This window comes from Mesoplodon densirostris, chromosome 9 (assembly GCF_025265405.1).
Source record: "Mesoplodon densirostris isolate mMesDen1 chromosome 9, mMesDen1 primary haplotype, whole genome shotgun sequence".
In the NCBI taxonomy this organism is placed as follows: Eukaryota; Metazoa; Chordata; class Mammalia; order Artiodactyla; family Ziphiidae; genus Mesoplodon; species Mesoplodon densirostris.
Genome location: NC_082669.1, coordinates 21,213,734 through 21,233,917, shown reverse-complemented (window position 1 = coordinate 21,233,917; position 20,184 = coordinate 21,213,734). Strand labels below are relative to the sequence as shown.

Genomic DNA, 20,184 nt, shown 5'->3' with positions numbered 1-20,184 from the left:
CAAAGTGAATCAGCTATACATATACATATCCCCATATCTCCTCCCTCTTGCATCTCCCTCCCTCCCACCCTCCCTATCCCACCCCTCTAGGTGGTCACAAAGCACTGGGCTGGGCTGATCTCCGTTTGCTATGCGGCTGCTTCCCCCTAGCTATCTATTTTACATTTGGTAGTGTATATATGTCCATGCCACTCTCTCACTTCGTCCCAGCTTACCCTATCCCCTCCCTGTGTCCTCAAGTCCATTCTCTGTGTCTTCACTCTTGTCCTGCCCCTAGGTTCTTCAGAACCTTTTTTTTTTTAGATTCCATATATATGTGTTGGCATACAGTATTTATTTTTCTCTTTCTGACTTACTTCACTCTGTATGACAGTCTCTAGGTCCATCCACGTCACTAGAAATAATTTAATTTCGTTTCTTTTTATGGCTGAGTAATATTCCATTGTATATATGTGCCACATCTTCTTTATCCATTCATCTGTCGATGGACACTTAGGTTGCTTCCATGTCCTGCCACTGCCATTTCTAAAAGGTACATGTAGCGATTGATATCCTACCCAGAGGGTAAAGAAATTACATTACTTTTGGTGTTCATGAGAGAGTAATTTCCAACATATTCTGGACTCTATTTTAGAGGAAGAAACCCTAGGCATGGAGAATAGCCAAGAAAATGAAAAGGCATCTTAATAATGAAAGGGCTGCATTGGAAATGTGGTCTTGAAAATACCATTTGCATGTTAGCCAAGGGCAAGTGCCAGTTGCTATGAAACAAGGGCAGGATATTGCTGATTTTTCTTTTACTCTCAGTATAATCACAGACCCAAAATAGGCCTGCCTTTGAAAAAGTGGATCCTAATTTTTGGTACTTCCCTTATCTCAAGTTTACTCAATATGAGTAGGGCGAGTAGAAAGTTTAAAAATTACCTTTTGGACATCTGGCATAGCTTTTGGAATTTTGAGGTATAATTTAGCAAATCAGTGCTATTCCTTTTTTCTTTTTGGCCTCACCGCGTGGCATGCGGGATCCCAGTTCCCCAACCAGGGATCGAACCCATGCCCTCCGCGCTGGAAGCGCAGAGTCCTAACCACTGGACCACCGGGGAAGTCCCCTGCTATTCCATTTTGAATGGTAGAAACCTCCCAGAATCTACCGTGCTAGTCAGGACTTGTCTTACTTCTCCTGGGTCACAGTCAAGGTCAACAGACGTGTGGCCTCTTGGTTTATTTTCATTTAGCTGCTTGCTTGATGTTTCCATTTGAGTACTTTAAAATGTCAGGCGTGTTTTTCTTTATATAGTGGTTTTTCAGATTCAAAGCTTTTCTGAAAACCAAACCCCGTATTTGTGGTGGAACAATACAATTAGACATGTGACTTTCTGGCTTTTTGGAAATGCAGTTGTTGATATCTGTACATTTCCCACTTGTGTTGGATTTGAGTGGCCTGTGCCATCCACTCATAAAATCTAGTTTGCCTAGAAAGAAGGACAGAGGTTTTCTTTTGTTTTGGGTTTTCACAGGATTCATGTGGAGTAGGAACATTTCTGTGGCTCCCAGCAGCACCTAAAACACACTGTCGATACTTTGCTGTGCTGGTTATCCCTGATGTTTAGCAGTGGCCACTAATAAATTTTCTTTGACCTTCCTTCTCCCAAGTAGAGGATGCTTAATGCTATTTTATTTTCCAGGGTGTGAAGATTTTTGACATCACCTCCAAGCAAAGAATCACCAATGTGCCCCGGGATGATATAAGTCTTCGCCCTGATATGTATCCCTGTAGCCTCTGTTGGAAGGACAATGTGACACTGATCATTGGCTGGGGCACCTCTGTCAAGGTAGTTTTGCTTGTCTTTCTCATAAGTCTGTGTTGTTACAGAGCTACCGAAGATGGTCCACAGGAGTCTGAGTCCTTGACTGGCTTCTCGGAACCAGAATATTTTCACCTGCCTATTATTGTCATGTGATAAGCACTTCATGGTTGAATTCTCCCATATGCATAGATTTTCAGATCTACCTTTCTCCTGAACTTCTCCATGTTCAGAATGGTGCTGCCTTTTTGATCCTTTTTAAATTTCCCATAACCCGATTGGCCTTAGCTATGTGTAAAACACGTGTTAGGTGGTGTTGGTTCACCTGGGCCCCTTTCGTTATTGTTCTTTTCATTTCCCGTAGCTTTGATCCTGAACTTCTTCATTAGGACCTGATGGTGGAAAAAGAAGGTTGAAATGAAATCGTCCTGCTTGTTCACTAGTAGTTTGGTGGAGTAAAGGCCCAGGCTTATTATGGATAAGATTTGGGGCTATTTTGTCATGTCTATTATCTGCCTATTATGTGCCTGGGTAAATGAAGCTATTTTGCAAGAGGAGGCCCCAAATCCATTCACCTTTATTTCATGCCTAGTTGTTTTCCTCGTATTAGATGTTTCAGAGCCAAACGTTGTTTTCTTCCCTTTAAAAATATACACCTTAATCTAAACAACGTAAACTAAAACTTAGCTGAGTTAAAGACGCTGTGAGAAAGTAGCCCAGCAATAGTCTAATGGAAGAGCTCGGCTCTAAAGAGTCACACAGACCTGGGATCCATTCCAACTTTTCCACTTAACTTCTTGTGTGACCCTCTCTAAGTCTTGCTCTCCTCATCTGTAAAATGGGAGTGCTAATTGTTCTCACATCACATGTTTTGGAGAGGATTAAATGAAGAGCTTAGCCTAGGATCTGGCACATTGTACTTAATAAATATCGGCTGTCCTTGTTATGCCATAAAATTCCAGAAAAGTCATGAAAGAGACATGGCTATTTCAAATTCTTCTAGGGAAAGAAAAGCCTAAAAATTATTAATGCAGTGATTGTTATCACCAAAATAAATGTTGTTAATCTGAGGTAAAGTCTCGTTGATATGATTCAGCTTCTCTTTCTTTCTTAATTGAACATGTGGTCATTGTTTCCATGTGTTAAATGAACACAATGTGATTCACATTTAAGGTAACAGGAAGGAGGCTGTACCCCCAAAGTCTATGATAAAAAAGTGATTCCCAGTCTCCCTATCCCATGCGTGTGGTTACTGATCCAATAAAGTGATGTTCTTGATATTTCTTAAGTTTCTTAGATGGACCAAGTGGCTTTTTCCTCTGTTGTGATTTGCTTTTCTTTCGCTGAAAGACAAGGGAAATTAGTCTGTTGGGACGTGTGAAAAGTTTGCTGATTGTTACCAGAAATGCTTCCTCTATTAGGCTGAATAATGGTCCCCAAAGAGAGCAGGTCCTAATTCCCACCACCTATAAATGTTTCTTTATGTGGCAAGAGAGTCGGGCAAAACATGTGACTAATGAAGCATCTTGAGATTATCCTGCATTATCTGGGTGGGCCCTCCAAGAGGGAGTGCTACCCCAGAAGAGGAGAAAGCAGTGTGACCATGGATGCAGGGATTGGAGTGAGGCAGCCAAGGAATGCTGGAAGCCACCAGAAGCTAGACGAGGCGAGGAACAGATTCTTCCCTAGAGCCTCTGGAGGGAGCGTGGCCCTGCCAACACCTTGAACTTGAATCTTAGGGTTAGGAGTCCATGCGGCTGCCGGGGAGGGGTGTCAGCCAAGGAAGCAGGAGGGGCAGATCCTTGAGACCGGAGTGTGATTGGTGAGTCTCTGTGGTACGTAAAGGAAGGCGTTATTGCCGGAGTGGATGCAGCAGGTGTGGAGGAGACGGAGAGAAGATGACAAAAGGGATACGGAGAGAGGGAGGGAGGTGTGTGTGTTGTGATGGAGAAGATTGCCTAAGGGCTCTCTGGGACAGAGCTCAGACCACAGCACCCGGGGGACAGAATAGGCCTTGGCCCAGCGGCTGGTGGTGTCGTGTGTCCTTGTCTTCAGAGAGGTTGTAGAATGGCCAGAGACACCATCAGGCTTTGGCGTGAGTCCCAGCTCCAGCCTTGAGGTCCTGGGCATCCCTCAGAGCCTCTGTGTTCTCGTGTCTACGTTAGGGCTGGTAGTATCACCTTCCAGGGGCGTCTGAGGATTGGAAGAGGCCCGGGCAGTCCTCGAGTTCTGTCACTCTCTCTCAGATCTCTCCACTTCTCTCCATCCCCCTGTCGGGTCCCCTGACTCGAGTTTTGCCCCCCTTAATTCTGCCCTCAACAGCGCAGCCAGGATGATCTTTTCAGAGTGCAGATCAGGTGATGTCCGTCTCCTGGTTAAACCCCTCCAGGATGCTCATTGTTCATAGGATGACATCATCCTCTTTCATGATGATCTGCCCCCTGTGCTCCTGTCTAGCCCCTCCTTCCCCTATCCTCTCTGCTTCTGTCTGATTACCTTCCAGTTGAGGGCCCCAAGCTGTCAAGTTGCCCTTTTGCACCTGTCCTGCATCTCCTGCTTCAACTTACATGGCGCTTCTTCCAGGAAGTCTTCCATCCCTGCTAGTAGATGCCCCCTGCTCTGTATTTCTGTACTTCTCCATCACACTTCAGTAAGTGCCTTATTTAATTGTTTGTCTCCCCCACTGCACCATAATCTTCTTAAGAACAGAGCTCTATCTGCTTTACAAAGCCCTCAGCTCAGGACAGGTGCCCAGTAGTTGCTAAAAAGTGCTAATTAATATTGCTATTTCATATATATATGTATTATTGTCTTCAAACCACGTGGAACACTGCTCCTTGTATACTTTTATCAACACATTAAATAAAGCAGTTGTTCAGTTGGCATGTGGAGCATGCCTATTAGACAATTTAGTAGTTTCCCTAGTAAGTGTGGATAGAAGAGTGGATAACTTATACAAAGAGAAGGAAAATTGGGGGAGCAGACAGGAAATTGTCTGAGATGGACAGGAAACAAATGACAGAAAGCAGGAAATTGTCTGAGATGGACAGGAAACAAATGACAGAAACCAATCAAAGGAGGAAATAGCCTGTCACTTCTCAGTAAATGCCTGTACCTCCACAGCACTGGGTTCAAGTCCCGTGTCAGAGAAAGAGAGTACTGTGGCCCTCTGTGTCTGTGGGTTCTGCATCAGTGGATTCAACCAACCTCGGATTGAAAATATTTGCGGGGAAAAGATCCAGAAAGTTCCAAAAAGCAAAACTTTAATTTGTTGGAAACCAGTAACTATTAACATTTACATTGTATTAGGTATTGCAAGTAATCTAGAAATGATTGAATGCATATAGGAGGATGTTTGTAGGTTATATGCAAATACTATGCCATTTCCTATAGTGATCTTGAGCATCTTCAGATTTTGGTATCCTCCAGGGTCCTGCAGATACCAAGGGATGACCGTACTGTCATGTAGTTGCTGTGTTCCTGGACAGTGATTTGGACATGGATATTAGCCAAACCAAACCTTAAAAAAATGTACATTGATCTATCAATTCTACTTCTAGGAATTTATCCTAAGGAAACAAAAGTCCAACAGTTTTATACACGAGTATGTTGATGGCACTATTGCTTGCATCAGAGATAGATAGAAGAAAAACTAATGTCTAAAATAGGATTGAGTAAATAAATGACAGTATATTCATGTAATGAAATACTATAAAGACATTAAAGAATTATGTAAGGATATTTAAATAATACATTAAATTATTTGTAGTAATTTTAGGTTGAGAAAAGTAGCTTCCCCAAAAGTGTGGATTGCTAATAGTGTTCACTTTGTGCTGGGACAACAGATAATAATTTGGTTTTTTCCCTTTGGGTTTTCTGTATTTTAGAATTTTTCATATGGTAGCTATACTTAGGGTTGCAGCTATACATTAACACAATAAATGCTGCCTAAAAGAAAAAGGAAAAAAACCTAGTCCCTGATGAAAGTTGTATAAGATCAGTACTTAACTTGAGGTTCAGCCTTTTTTTTTTTTTTATTGAAGTAGATTTGATTTACAATGTTGTGTTAATTTCTGGTGTACAACAAAATGATCCAGTTATACATATATATACATATATATATTCTTTTCCATTATGATTTATTTCATATTCTTTTCCATTATGATTTATCACAGGTTATTGAATTTAGTTCCCTGTGCTATACAACAGGACCTTGTTGTTTATTCATTCTCTGTATAATAGAGTGCATCTACTAATCCCAAGCTACTAATCCTTCCCTCCCTCAGCCCCCTTCCCCTTGGCAACCACAAGTATGATAATCTGAGTCCATCCATGTTGCTGCAAATGGCATTATTTTGTTCTTTTTATGGCTGAGTAATAGTCCACTGTATATATGTACCACACCATCTTTATCCATTCATCTGTTGATGGACATTTGAGGCTCAGTCTTAACCTGGATGGCTGAACTTACATGGATTTTTCTTATTTCTTATTACAGAATAGAATACATTTCCGTTAGAAAATAGAGCAAAGAAAATATAAAGTATCTCTAGTCTTACCACCCTAAAACATCGACTGTTAACACACATATGTGTTAAGGGTTGTGTGTAAGTGAGATATATACAAAAATAAATATATAAAATCTCTATCCCAACTGTATATATATAATTTAAAATAGGGGTTGGCAAACTTTTCTGTAAAGGACTGGTAGTAAATATTTTAAACTTTGCATGCTACGTACTGTTTCTGCTGAGTATTTTTCCTTTTATTTCTGTTTTTCCCTCTCTCTTCCTCCCTCCCTCCTTTTCATTTTTTCAAGGCTTCAAAAATATAAAAACTATTTTTAGCTTCCAGGCCATAAAAAAAAACAGACCAGGGGCCAGGCTGTTGTTTGCCACCCCTGATTTAAATTATATAATACATTGATTTTAATATGCTCAAGAGAAGAAGAACATGTGACACTTCTGCAAAGTATTATTTAGCAACAGTGAAATGTTACTAATATGTGATCAGAAACACAAGACCTACTGTGGGTGTTGCCCAGATTAGCCATTGGGCATTTTTGACTCTGCTTCTGTCAGAGATAGATAGAAGGAATCTGTGAGTAGAGTTGCAGAGAGTGGGTCATTGAAACCATATTAAAACTGTATTAGTTTCCTTCCTTTCTTTGTCCTCGAATAAAACTTTATTGAAGAATAGCGTCGGAGACTATAAGTAATGGTTGCTATATGTCATTGAAGGTAATTTCTATCACTTAAGTCACAGGGTAGGTTGTGTGCATTCCATCTTCAGTGCTACACGACCAATTTAGCAAAAGTACCATGTGGTGAATGACCTGTGATGAAGAGTTTTCTATCAGATGAATAAAATAACCTGTGAATTTCTTTTCTAGATATGCTCGGTGAAGGAACGGCATGCCAGTGAAATGAGGGACTTGCCGAGCCGATACGTTGAAATAGGTATGCCTTCTGTGGTGTAAACCTTCAGAAGAGAATCCATGTTATGAAGCAAGTCCTAAGGCTGTGTTCTTCAGGGCTCATCATTGGTACCTTGATGAAATAGATCAAGAAACTTCTAAGTTTTGAAATTTGGCCGTAGAGACCCTTTATTCTAACTCTATTTCTAATTTTTACACAATAATATTGTAAGTTGGCTTTGAAGTTGAATAACCATGAGCTTGGGTTCTGGTTCTGTTATTTACCACCCGGACTTTGGACAAATTTCTGCGTGCCTCAGTCATTTTCATCTATAAAATACAGAAAAGAATACCTGTCTCACAGGTTGTTCGTCAAAATTCCAAGCCTGCGTGCACAGCTCATAATACATTACTCACACTGGGTGTTGTCAGCGTGTGCCTTCTAAATATTTATTTCCCTCATCACTGGTCTGGTCTCAACTGCCATGGTCTTACCTGGATCCCTGCAGCAGCCTCCTAACTGGTTCACCTCTTTCCACGGTGAATTACTGTGCTCTGGTCCCCCGCACTGCAGTCAAAATACAAGTGAGTTGGTGTCACCACCCTTCAGTCCCTTCCCATTGTTCTCAGGATAAAGATGAGACTCCTTAGCTTGACCATGGGGATCTGCGTTGACCCTCACCTGCCTTTCTAGCTTCAGCTCATAACAAGCTTCTCCTTGGTCTCTGTGCTCCGGTCACACTGGCCTTCTTCCATCTGCCCGTGCTGCTGCTTCCCATCTCTCTAGAATGCTCTTCTTGCCTCTTTTTACTGCATGGACCCCTTATCATCTTTAATCACACCTCAGCTCAAGTGTTGCTTTTGTGGGAAGGCCCACTGGTCCTCCCTAAGCAGGTCAGATCCCCCCATGATAGGCAAGTAGCATTTCCCTTTCTAGCCCTTGTTTGAGTTGCAGTGATCGTGTGATTATTCAGTGCATTTCTGTCTCTTCCACCAGACTATAACCTCCTTGATTTTTTTGTTTTTTTGTAATAGGATTTACTCTTTTTTTTTCTTAATTAATTAATTTATTTAGGGCTGTGTTGGGTCTTCGTTTCTGTGCGAGGGCTTTCTCTAGTCGTGGCAAGCGGGGGCCACTCTTCATCGCGGTGTGCTGGCCTCTCACTGTCACGCCCTCTCTTGTTGCGGAGCACAGGCTCCAGACGCGCAGGCTCAGTAGTTGTGGCTCATGGGCCTAGTTGCTCCGCGGCATGTGGGATCTTCCCAGACCAGGGCTCGAACCCATGTCCCCTGCATTAGCAGGCAGATTCTCAACTGCTGCGCCACCAGGGAAGCCCCTAACCTCCTTGTTTTTACTCAGTGTTTGTATCTCAGTTACCTGGCACCATACCTGGCACATAGTAGGTGCTAAATAATATTGGGTTGAATGAATCAGTGACTCTGGAAACAACTATTCAGGAAAAGTATGCCAAGGAGGCAGGCTATGCCACTACTTTTATAACTTAGTTTTAGGACCTAGTGCCAAAGTTGCTCAAACAGAAAGGGTGAGAATTGACCGACTTTTGTCAGTTAAACAGAGTAAAAGCTCTTTTTGTATTATTTAGAGCTGAGTAATAGGAGACAGTTTTGTGGCAGAGAAGTTGTGCCATGTTATATGTCAACTGAAAAGTTTATTTACCCATTTGGATGGTGGATGGGGAATATACATTTGATGGGTTGTTATAATAGGATGAAGCTGAGATAAATCATTTGCACATGACTGTACTTTTTTTGAAAATTTTTATTTATTTATGGCGTTGGGTCTCCGTTTCTGCACGTGGGCTTTTTCTATTTACGGCGAGCGGGGGCTACTCTTCGTTGCGGTGCGCGGGCTTCTCATTGCAGTGGCTTCTCTTGTTGTGGAGCACGGGCTCTAGGCGCGTGGGCTTAAGTAGTTGTGGCACATGGACTCAGTAGTTGTGGCACACGGGCCTAGTTGCTCTGCGGCATGTGGGATCTTCCCGGACCAGGGCTCGAACCCGTGTCCCCTGCATTGGCAGGCGGATTCTTAACCACTGCGCCACCAGGGAAGTCCCATGACTGTACTTTCATAAACAGAGAAAGATGTACCCACCAGGCAAATATGGTTGTAGCATTTAAATCTGGGATATTTTATACTTGAAGTCGGAAGTTGGTGGTAGGGTTTTAATAGTTTTGCTGTTCTCTTGTTTGTTTTGCCTTAGAAGGATAAATACATAATTTCATAGTTTGGATTTCTCAGGGTCTGGATGAAATAGGCAAGTACAGAATATAATGGTACTGAGGAACTAGGTAAGACTGAGAACTAGAAGCTAAAGATAATTATTTCAGTAGCTCTATTTTCTGCCCCTCCCCTGCCTACCAGAATAAAACCTGAACATCTCAATGCATAGTGTCCTGAGAGGTAAGTATTAGAAAATTTTAAATACAGATGAGTTTAAAAATAAATAAATAAATAAAAAGGCAAGAACTCTGGGAACTTTAGGATGTAAACATTGCCAGGACGGCCTAAAAATGCAGCAGTGACATCTTCTCTCCTTAGCTGGTGCTTGCATACTAGGTATGGGCCATTGTGCTATGTGTATTACCTGCTTTAGTTCCCTGTCACAGCAGCCCTTTGAAGGGCAAGTAGTAGGCTTCTTATTCTATGGATGAAGAAAACTGAGGCTCAGAGTGGTAAACAAGTCCAAGGTCTTACTGCTGTGGCATTAAAATGGATAGACTCTGGGCTTCTCTGGTGGCGCAGTGGTTGAGAGTCTGCCTGCCGATGCAGGGGACACGGGTTCGTGCCCCGGTCCAGGAGGATCCCACATGCTGCGGAGCGGCTGGGCCCGTGAGCCATGGCCGCTGAGCCTGTGCGTCTGGAGCCTGTGCTCCGCAATGGGGGAGGCCACAACAGTGAGAGGCCCGCCTACTGCACAAAAAAAAAAAAAAAAAAAAAAAGGGTAGAATCTAACCCTGCAGAACAACCAGGCAGGGAGGCCAGGCAGTTTGCCAAATTCCTATCTGATCTTGATAAGGTTGCTTTACCTCCCTAAGCCAGACTTTCCTCACCTGGCCGTCCAGTGGTTCAGACTCCGTGCTTCCATTGCAGGGAGTGTGGGTTCGATCCTGGGTCGGGGAACTAAGTTCCCACACACTGTGCAGTGTGAACAAAAATTTTTTTAAAAATAAAAAAATTTAAAAGTAAAATGGAGATAAAACCTACTGTCTCAGAAAGTTGGGAGAATTAGACATGATTCTAAGGTCTGTAACACTGTCCTTGGCACACAGTAGGTGTTCACTGAATCACGGTGGTTATTATCACCGTGCAGACCTCCATCCCAGCTCCATGACTGCTAACAGCCGGCCCAGTGGTGGGCCTAGATCCCTGGGATCACATTATTAAAGTGTGTTTTGTCTGTACAACAATTTCCGTGAAATAGACCGTGTGTGAGTACTAACAATATCACATTAGGGACATCTTACTACTATGGTTAATGGTTAAGTACCATTTTTTCCCCACTTGAGAGCAAACCTTTAAGAATATAAACCATTTCCACAGCAGGAGGCAAAGTGGTTTAGATAACGAGTCCCTGACTAGAATAAAGGAAAAGAGAAATGTTAGGAGGTCTGGATTACAATTTGCTTTATGACAGTGTAAACCACTGTACTTTAGTAAATGAGGTGAAAATGACATTGACATGAAAGAAATATCTGTGGCTGTACATTACGTTTCTTAGAAGCCAGATGTTTATAACTCTTCCTTATAAGTCAGAGTCTCAAAAACAATGCAAAAGTTATTCCTCTCAATAAGATATTCTTGTAAATGAAAGCTAATAATGATAATAAAGATGAAGCTTACTGGCCAATCTCTAATCCATGAAGACATAAGGTTACATAAGGTTTGGGGGATGTCATTTCTTCTTCCAAATTACAGTTTTAAAAGTAGGTTGTGGTCCATGCCTGCTGTACTTATTTTAAGTTAACTTGGGTCTCTTACTGTCACAGGACTCCCTAACTCTCTGGCACTTTTTACCAAAGTCGTCCATGTTCTTAACGGAATGGTAGCTGGGAGCTGATACTATGTTGTTGGGAAATGAAGCCAATACTGGTGTGTCATTTTGGGGGCATCTACCGCCAAGGGCAGATAATTTACATGCAAGGAATTAATGATTGACTCCCTAGTCTTGATTTCATATGGAAGTCTACTTCAAAAAACATAATAATCAAGAGAAAAGCTACATGGGAATCTACATAAAATGACAGAGAGAAGCCAGGAAGAAAGAGAAGGAGAAGAAAATAAGGGACATCTTTTTCACTTTAAGTAGAGTCCGTATTGTTAGTTTATTATATGCTGTGGCTCTATTTAGTACATTGTTCTATTTTCAGCCTCTTGAGTGACTTGGAAATTGAAGGCCTTTTTGCCTGGTGGAAGAGAGCTGTGAAATTAATGCCTTTCTTAGATCTAAGTATCTCTATCCACCTGTTAGCATTCTCACCCAGACACACAGGTTCCAGCAGTGGGACAGTTCTCCCGTGCCTGTGAGTGACGAGGCTCACCTCCGTGTCTTAAGTCTCAGTAGAAATCAGGACAGTTCAAGGTGTCCTTAAGGATCTAGCTCTGTATGGTTTTCTGTTCTGTTAGAATTCAGTTTGATTCTGTCTAATCTATTAATTCTTTTGTTCTGCATTGAATTTTTTCCCCAGCATTTTTAAATGAAAATTATTAAACATAAAAAAAAACTAAAGAATTTTACAGGATCTATTTACTCTCCTCCTTGATTCCACAGTTAAGATTTTATTATACTTGTTTTATTACACGTCTGTTCCTCTATCCATTTGTCACTCAGTGCTGGAGACTCAAATACTTGTTGGAAATGGAGTTAATAAATTTTCTCTCCCATAACTAGCGTTAAGAAATTGGAAGCACCTGAAGTAGGAAGTATATTTTGTTCATTTTATAACAACTACCACCAGCCACATGCTTAAATACATTACAAGCAGAATTTTGTTTAATCTTCACAATGGTCCCAGTGGGTAGGGCTGCTGTCCCATTTTATAGGTGAAGAAGCTGAGGTTTAGAGGGACCAAGTAACCTGCTCAAGGTGAGGACATTTGGAAGCAAAGAAGGCAGCATTTGAACACAGATAAGCCTAGTTTCAAAGCTGTTTCTTCTCACTAATGTGCCATGCGTTCGTCCGTGCATGCCCTCCGCCTAGCCCCAAGCCCTCATGTGCAGCCAAAGTAACTGATGAGAAGAAAAGCAGCTTGCAGCAGGCACTCAGATACCAACCATGGGGCAGAAATTCTCCAAAGACCATTTCAATATGCAGTGATGATGTCTGCTCCCCTGTTCTTCAAACAGCCAGATGAAATGGACATGCAGTAGATTTGTTTTTTTATTTTGGTTCAGGTGAAGTCTCTTGTTTAGAAAAATAGAAATTTTATTTCCCCTTGTTGTATTCTGGGACTGACAGCTCTTCACTGTTTCTCCTCCAAATGCTTAGGGAATCTCTAGAACCTAGTTGCCTTGGATGGCTATCAAAATTGTTTCTAAGGAAAGGAAGTCAAATCCAGATGGTGATGTGATTCCTTCAGCTCTCTTGTGTGTCCTTTCTTAGTGTTTGGCTTAAGTTTAGTTGATGCATCAAGGTAGTTTTGGATTTTTTTGTTGGGGTGGGTGGTTAGGTCTCTGAATGTGTGTATGTATGTGTTTATTTTTAAATTTTATTTTATTGTGGTAAGGACACTTCACATGAGATCTACCCTCTTAACAAAATTTTAAGTGTATGTACAGTATACTTTGTGCCCGTTGATTGGCAACTTTCTTTTTCCCCCTCCCCCCCCAGCCTTTACAACCACCTTTGCTCTTTGATTCTATGAATTTGACTATTTTAGGTACAATGTTTGTCTTTCTGTGCCTGGCTCATTTCACTGAGCATAACTTCCTCAATGTTCATCCAGATTGTTGCATATTGCAGAATTTTTTTTTGAGGCCAAATAGTATTCCATTTTACATATATAATATATACCACATTTTCTTTATCCATTACTGTGTCGATGGCCATTTAGGTAATTTCTGTATCTTGGCTGCTGTGAATAGTGCTGCAGTGAACATGGGAGTGCTCGTGTCTCTTCAAGATCCTGATTTCAGTTCTGGATAAATACCCAGAAGGGCGTTGCTGGATCATATGGTGGTTTTATCTGAATTTTTTTTTTGAGGAAACTCCACACTCTTTTGCACGGTGGCTGCACATTTTGCATTTCAACCGACAGTGCATAGGGTTCCAACTTCTCCACATCTTCACCAACACTTGTCAGCTTGTCTTTTTTTTTTCTTTAATAGCCTATTTACAGCTTAAAGTATAACTATTTCATTTTGAACCTTTTGACCCAGAGGTCTTTGACCATCCCCTTGTCTGTGGTCTAAGCAGTGTGTGGTCAGCTTCTCACAGAGTCACTCTTTATCAGTGCTGTTTCGTGAGTGCTGAAGTTTAGTATCTGAGATAATCACATCCACTTAGCTTTGTCACAGCGTATGCTGAATATCGATTAGAAAATATAGAATTAAATTGCAGGCTAAACTCATTTTATATAGCTCTGATTTACATGTAATAGTGGCTCCTGATTTGAATGTTTGTGTTATTTTGTCCATTAGCTGTTCTCTTCTGTTTCACTGCCATATATTAGGTCTTCTCCTTAACTTGCTGACATAAAGCATTGTAAAGTAACTTTTACTTCAATGCGTCTGCTTCATAGCAGTCCCAAGGATGTTAAAATGGGAGTTCCAAATATATTTTCTTAGCTCAGTCGTCATGCTGACAGAGTGTCCAAATTTCTCAACGTTTATAGACGTTATATCTAGTTGATTAAGAGATACTAATATCTGGTTATTAAAGGGTCAGATTCTCTTGGGAATAAGGCACTATCATAAACGGACCTCAGTGCTTTTTCATATGTGAATATAAGACAAGGGAAGATAATTATTCTTATTTACAAATTGCTTGACAAACTTTGTTTGCTTCTTTAAGAATCATAGAAACTAAAATCTATAGGGTATTACTTTATTTAGCTCCAGTGAAGATACCAAATCCTTCTGGGTCACATTTAGCTAATGGGCATTTTGCAACCAGCAAAGGGAAAACAAGGGCCCCAAATAAAAAAGCAACACAAGTTCTATGTACTGCAGTGCATGGGAAATTCAAGAGGAGGACAGGGCACCCTGGCTGCGTGCAGAACTGGCAGAAAGTGGTCAAGCCCTTCACTTCGTCTGTTCCTGCTAAGGTAGCGCCATTTTCCCCTTAGCACCTCTGTGTTCTGATTTATGTTCTCTAGTGTGACATATCTAGGAAGAGTAAGATTTCAAATTCTACTTTTGCTGGCCTTCTACTTAAGGGACCTTAGTCAAGTTACTTAACATCACTGAGCTTCAAGGCCCTTTTAAAATGTATATAAGGTATTATGCTGGAAAAAGATGATGTATGTGAAATATTTAATGTCCTGCTTGTCAGTATAGCAATGTTCATTAAATAGAAGCTATTATTAATATTACTATTCTATTTCCTTAGAGGGAAAAACAGTGGTTTCTTTTAACAATCAGGAGACAAAAACATTGTGTTTCATAAAGTCAATTGAAAGAGAATGGGGAAAGATATAAATAAGGATTTACTGAATTATTCTGAAGAGGTTAATACATTTCATGATACATTTCATAGGTACAAGTAATAATGAAGACTATGGACTTAAATATCATCTCTTATAGGTCTGAATACAGTGATATTAAGTGAGATAACCTAGTTATGAATTATTTGGAGATGGTCTTTTTATACAGAGCCAAATAAAATCTCGACTTTTTTTTTTTGCTGTACGCGGGCCTCTCACTGCTGTGGCCTCTCCCGTTGCGGAGCACAGGCTCCGGACGCACAGGCTCCGCGGCCATGGCTCGCGGGCCCAGCCGCTCCGCGGCATGTGGGATCTTCCGGGATCGGGGCACGAACCCGTGTCCCCTGCATCGGCAGGCGGACTCTCAACCACTGCGCCACCAGGGAAGCCCTCGACTTTTATTCTTTACAATTTAATATACATTAGTGTTTTTTTAATCTATTTTAATGAAGTTTTTTTCATGAAATTTTTTTGAATGAACATTTTGTGAAATGTTCCTCTCTCATGTATAACCAGCATTCCTGCCCTTAACAGGCGCATCTAGTCATGGTTATTGCCACTGTTCCCACCCCCATCTCCACCCCTCTGGGAATAAATTTTCCTGCTTTGTATTCTTTCTTGCTTTACACCTGTTTCCATTCTTGCATAGCACGTGGTATTTTAATTATTTCTTTAGCTTCTAGACTCACAATCTCTTTTAAGTCAGAGGCAAACTCTTCGTCTTCCTGATGCTTCTGGAAGAGTGTCTTCTGCCTAACTGGTGCTCAGTAATTCTTTATTAAGTTGTTGATAACTCTCAGAGATGTAAGACCCAAGGTACAAGAAAGCTCTGTCTTATTCACTTTTGTTTCAATCACATGCCAATCATTCAGAAACTTAGAGCATGTATGGTATTGATGGCCCAACAATATTTATGCATTTGTGACTGTAATCCCAGCCCTGGCTTATATCAAGTTGGTGTCTAACCCTGATATGTTAACATTTTGTGCTTGGAGGATTCTGAGAAGATGGTGGTAGCGGCCACATAACTGTTCCATCCTCCTGAGTCCTCAGGAACAACTAGATCATGCAACCAAAAACCCGTAGACAACACTTACAGCAAGGTAGCCCTAGGAACCCCAAGATACGAGCAAATGGCAAAATCCACCAATAGCCATGGGACCCGCTATGGTTCCAGAGGGAGCAAGGGGGCTTCTAATGCACTTGAGATCAGGAGATTTCCCAGACAATCTGCAGGTGTTTTCTGGAAGAGACCCAGGCTGCTCTGAGATGGGTGGGTGCAGGGCCGCAGTTAGGGTGAGGGGCTCGGGCAGCCCAGCAGCCCCTGGGAACTCTTACCGTTGAGTGGCCAGTGTTTCCTGCCAGGGCCGGGCTCACGCAGGAGAATAAATCCTGAGCAGTATGGGCATGATAGAAACAAAGAGAAGGTCCAGATAAAAGTGGGGAGGGGACAGGGCCAGGAAATCTCAGAAAGCAAGGGACCAGATTTTTAAAACTATGTGAAAACTATGAATGAGGGAACCCTTGGAGGTTAGAAGAGTTATCTCAGTTCCTCCCTCCTCCCAAGAGATCAGTGGCTGATTTCACCTAGAAACAAGTGCAGAAAAGTACCAAGGTCAAATCCCATACTAAGGTTTAAGAAAAAGCGAATAAGGAGCAGAATGACATCCTTGGCCATGAAAGCACGCCAGACAGAAACACCCACAAAATCGATCATGACTGTAATTTACTGTTTCAGAACAAGCTACGGGATAGTTTAAAGAAGTGATGGGGGCTTCCCTGGTGGTGCAGTGGTTAAGGATCTGCCTGCCAGTGCAGGGGACATGGGTTCGATCCCTGGTCTGGGAAGATCCCACATGCCACGGAGCAACTAAGCCCGTGCACCGCAACTACTGAGCCTGCACGCTAGAGCCTGTGAGCCACAACCACTGAGCCCACGAGCTACAACTACTGAGCCCACGAGCCACAACTACTGAAGCCCATGCGCCTAGATCCTGTGCTTCACAACAAGAGAAGCCACCCCAATGAGAAGCCTGCACACCACAATGAAGAGTAGCCCCTGCTCACCTCAACTAGAGAAAGCTCGTGTGCAGCAACAAAGACCCAATGCAGCCAAAAATAAATTTTTTAAAAAAGTGATGGAAGGCATGAAAGAACAACAAAAATCGGAACTAAAAAAATTTCAAATGGGGTGACAGAACTCAGGAAACATTTATAAATAAAAGATTATTTCAGAAATGGAGGTTAAACTGGAAGGAACACAGGAGCAAATAGACACAAAGACAATGCTGTAAGAAGAGAAATAGAAGAGGAAAAAAATTTTCATCACAAATAAGGGGAAAAAAAGATTTATGATTAAATGATAAATACTGAGGCAAAGATAATTCAGCCTACAAGTAAGAGTCATGGAAAACAAAACAAGGGAATGGAAAAAATACCAAAAACAGTAATTCAAGAAATATTTCCTGAAACTACAGAGAAACAAAACTAGAAACTATAAATTAAAATAGTACAGTTGTGTATCTGAAAATTATGACCCACGATGAACATCTTCAAGATATATTTGAGTAAAATTACTGGACTTTAAAGACAAAAAACATTGGGGGGCATCTGGACCTGCACTGTCCAATATGGTAACCACTCGCCACTTATAGCTGTTAAGTGCTTGAAATATGGCAGGTGCGGGCTGAGATATGCTGCATCTAGGATTCCAAAGACTTAGTATGAAAATAAAAAGTAAATTATCTCATTAATAACCCTTTATGTTGTTAAATGTTGCAATGACCATATTTTGGATATGTTGCATTAAATAAAATACTTCTTAAATTTCACCTCTTTTTACCCTTTAATATGGCCACTATAAAACTTTAATGTTATGTTTTTGGCTTGTGTTAATATTTTGTTGGACAGCACTGATCAAGAACTCAAGCCTCTCTTCTAGATCAGAGCTTTGTACACAATTGTCCTCTTTCTGGATCCAAAGAACTTCCTTGAATAAAATTTTTATGTGAATAGTCCCTCTGAAACTTTCTTTCTCTTTCTCTCTTATTCTGCATAGAATCTCTTTTTTCCTTGAATTATTTCCTCTAGCATGTCTAGGAATACTTTATTCTCCTAACTAAACCAGAGCACTGCAGGCCTTTCATCCCCATCAGGATGAAGACTGTGTTGCAGCTGTAATGTGCATCTTTGCTTACCTCCATCACAATCCCAGGCACCCCAGAGCACTTCCTGCAGGGCCCCAGAGCCGTTGACTCACTGTCAGAACTCTTTGATCTGAAGAATAGCTACTGCCTTTTGTGGCTCCCTCTAGAAATTCTGCATTTTTCTCCCCCCCCCATCGCCCCCCAACTTTTGCTTTCTATTTTGTTTTAGTGCTTTCCAACATAATTTGTCTTTTTCTTTATGACTTATCTTTTCCAGATAATGGAAAGATGAGCTTCCATGGTATGAGACCTATAAACCACCTGGATTCAAACTGGTTTTCCTTTGGAAAAATTTTTTCATTAGTTATTAAAAATCATTGTCATGTGGAGAAAAATAGAATTTTAGAGAAAATAAACGGAAACTTCAAGTGTTCCACTAAATTTTGAAGTAGAAAGGCAGTAATTACTTGAAGATATTTTATAAAGCCGGTCCGTAAAATTTTACATAATTTATGTATGTTCCAGAAGAATAAATACTACCGTTCAGCGTTTCTTTCTCTAAATCTGTTCATTATTATCTGTTCGTTAAGAATAGTCCTTACACTTTCCTGTTCATTTTTTTAAATTTAATTTAATTTAGTTTAATTTAATTTTATTTATTATTATTATTTTTTTGCGGTATGCGGGCCTCTCACAGTTGTGGCCTCTCCCGTTGCGGAGCACAGGCTCTGGACACACAGGCTCAGTGGCCATGGCTCCCAGGCCCAGCCGCTCCGTGGCATGTGGGATCCTCCCTGACCGGGGCACGAACGCGTGTCCGCTGCATCGGCAGGCGGACTCTCAACCACTGCACCACCAGGGAAGCCCTGTTTCTAGATTTTTTGATGATGGCCATTCTGACCAGTGTGAGATGATATCTCATTGTAGTTTTGATTCGCATTTCTCTAATGATTAATGATGTTGAGCATTCTTTCATGTGTTTGTTGGCAGTCTGTATATCTTCTTTGGAGAAATATCTATTTAGCTCTTCTGCCCATTTTTGGATTGGGTTGTTTGTTTTTTTGTTATTGAGCTGCATGAGCTGCTTGTAAATTTTGGAGATTAATACTTTGTCAGTTGTGTTATTTGCAAATATTATCTCCCATTCTGAGGGTTGTCTTTTGGTCTTGTTTATGGTTTCCTTTGCTGTGCAAAAGCTTTTAAGTTTCATTAGGTCCCATTTGTTTATTTTTGTTCTTATTTCCATTTCTCTAGGACGTGGGTCAAAAAGGATCTTGCTGTGATTTATGTCATAGAGTGTTCTGCCTATGTTTTCCTCTAAGAGTTTTATAGTGTCTGGCTTTACATTTAGGTCTTTAATCCATTTTGAGCTTATTTTTGTGTATGGTGTTAAGGAGTGTTCTAATCTCATACTTATACATGTCCCTGTCCAGTTTTCCCAGCACCACTTATTGAAGAGGCTGTCTTTTCTCCACTGTATATTCTTGCCTCCTTTATCAAAGATAAGGTGACCATATATGCGTGGGTTTATCTCTGGGCTTTCTCTCCTGTTCCATTGATCTATATTTCTGTTTTTGTGCCAGTACCATACTGTCTTGATTACTGTAGCTTTGTAGTATAGTCTGAAGTCAGGGAGCCTGATTCCTCCAGCTCCATTTTTCATTCTCAAGATTGCTTTGGCTATTCGGGGTCTTTTGTGTTTCCATACAAATTGTGAAATTTTTTGTTCTAGTTCTGTAAAAAATGCCAGTGGTAGTTTGATATGGATTGCATTGAATCTGTAGATTGCTTTGGGTAGTAGAGTCATTTTCACAATGTTGATTCTTCCAATCCAAGAACATGATATACCTCTCCATCTATTTGTATCATCTTTAATGTCTTTCATCAGTGTCTTATAATTTTTTGCATACAGGTCTTTTGTCTCCTTAGGTAGGTTTATTCCTAGATACTTTATTCTTTTTGTTGCAATGGTAAATGGGAGTGTTTTCTTAATTTCACTTTCAGATTTTTCATCATTAGTGTATAAAATGCTAGAGATTTCTGTGCATTAAGTTTGTATCCTGCAACTTTACCAAATTCATTGATTAGCTCTAGTAGTTTTCTGGTAGCATCTTTGGGATTCTCTATGTATAGTATCATGTCATCTGCAAAGAGT

General features: G+C 41.0%; 1 protein-coding gene across 1 annotated transcript in view; it reads left to right on the top strand.

Moving 5' to 3' along the window:
- VPS41 (VPS41 subunit of HOPS complex) overlaps nucleotides 1-20,184 on the top strand; it is a 194,601-nt gene that overhangs the window by 120,266 nt on the left and 54,151 nt on the right. The window contains exons 9-10 of the mRNA XM_060108229.1: nucleotides 1,686-1,832; nucleotides 7,198-7,264. Of these exons, the coding sequence (XP_059964212.1) occupies nucleotides 1,686-1,832; nucleotides 7,198-7,264 (214 nt within the window). The remainder of the gene's footprint in view (nucleotides 1-1,685; nucleotides 1,833-7,197; nucleotides 7,265-20,184) is intronic.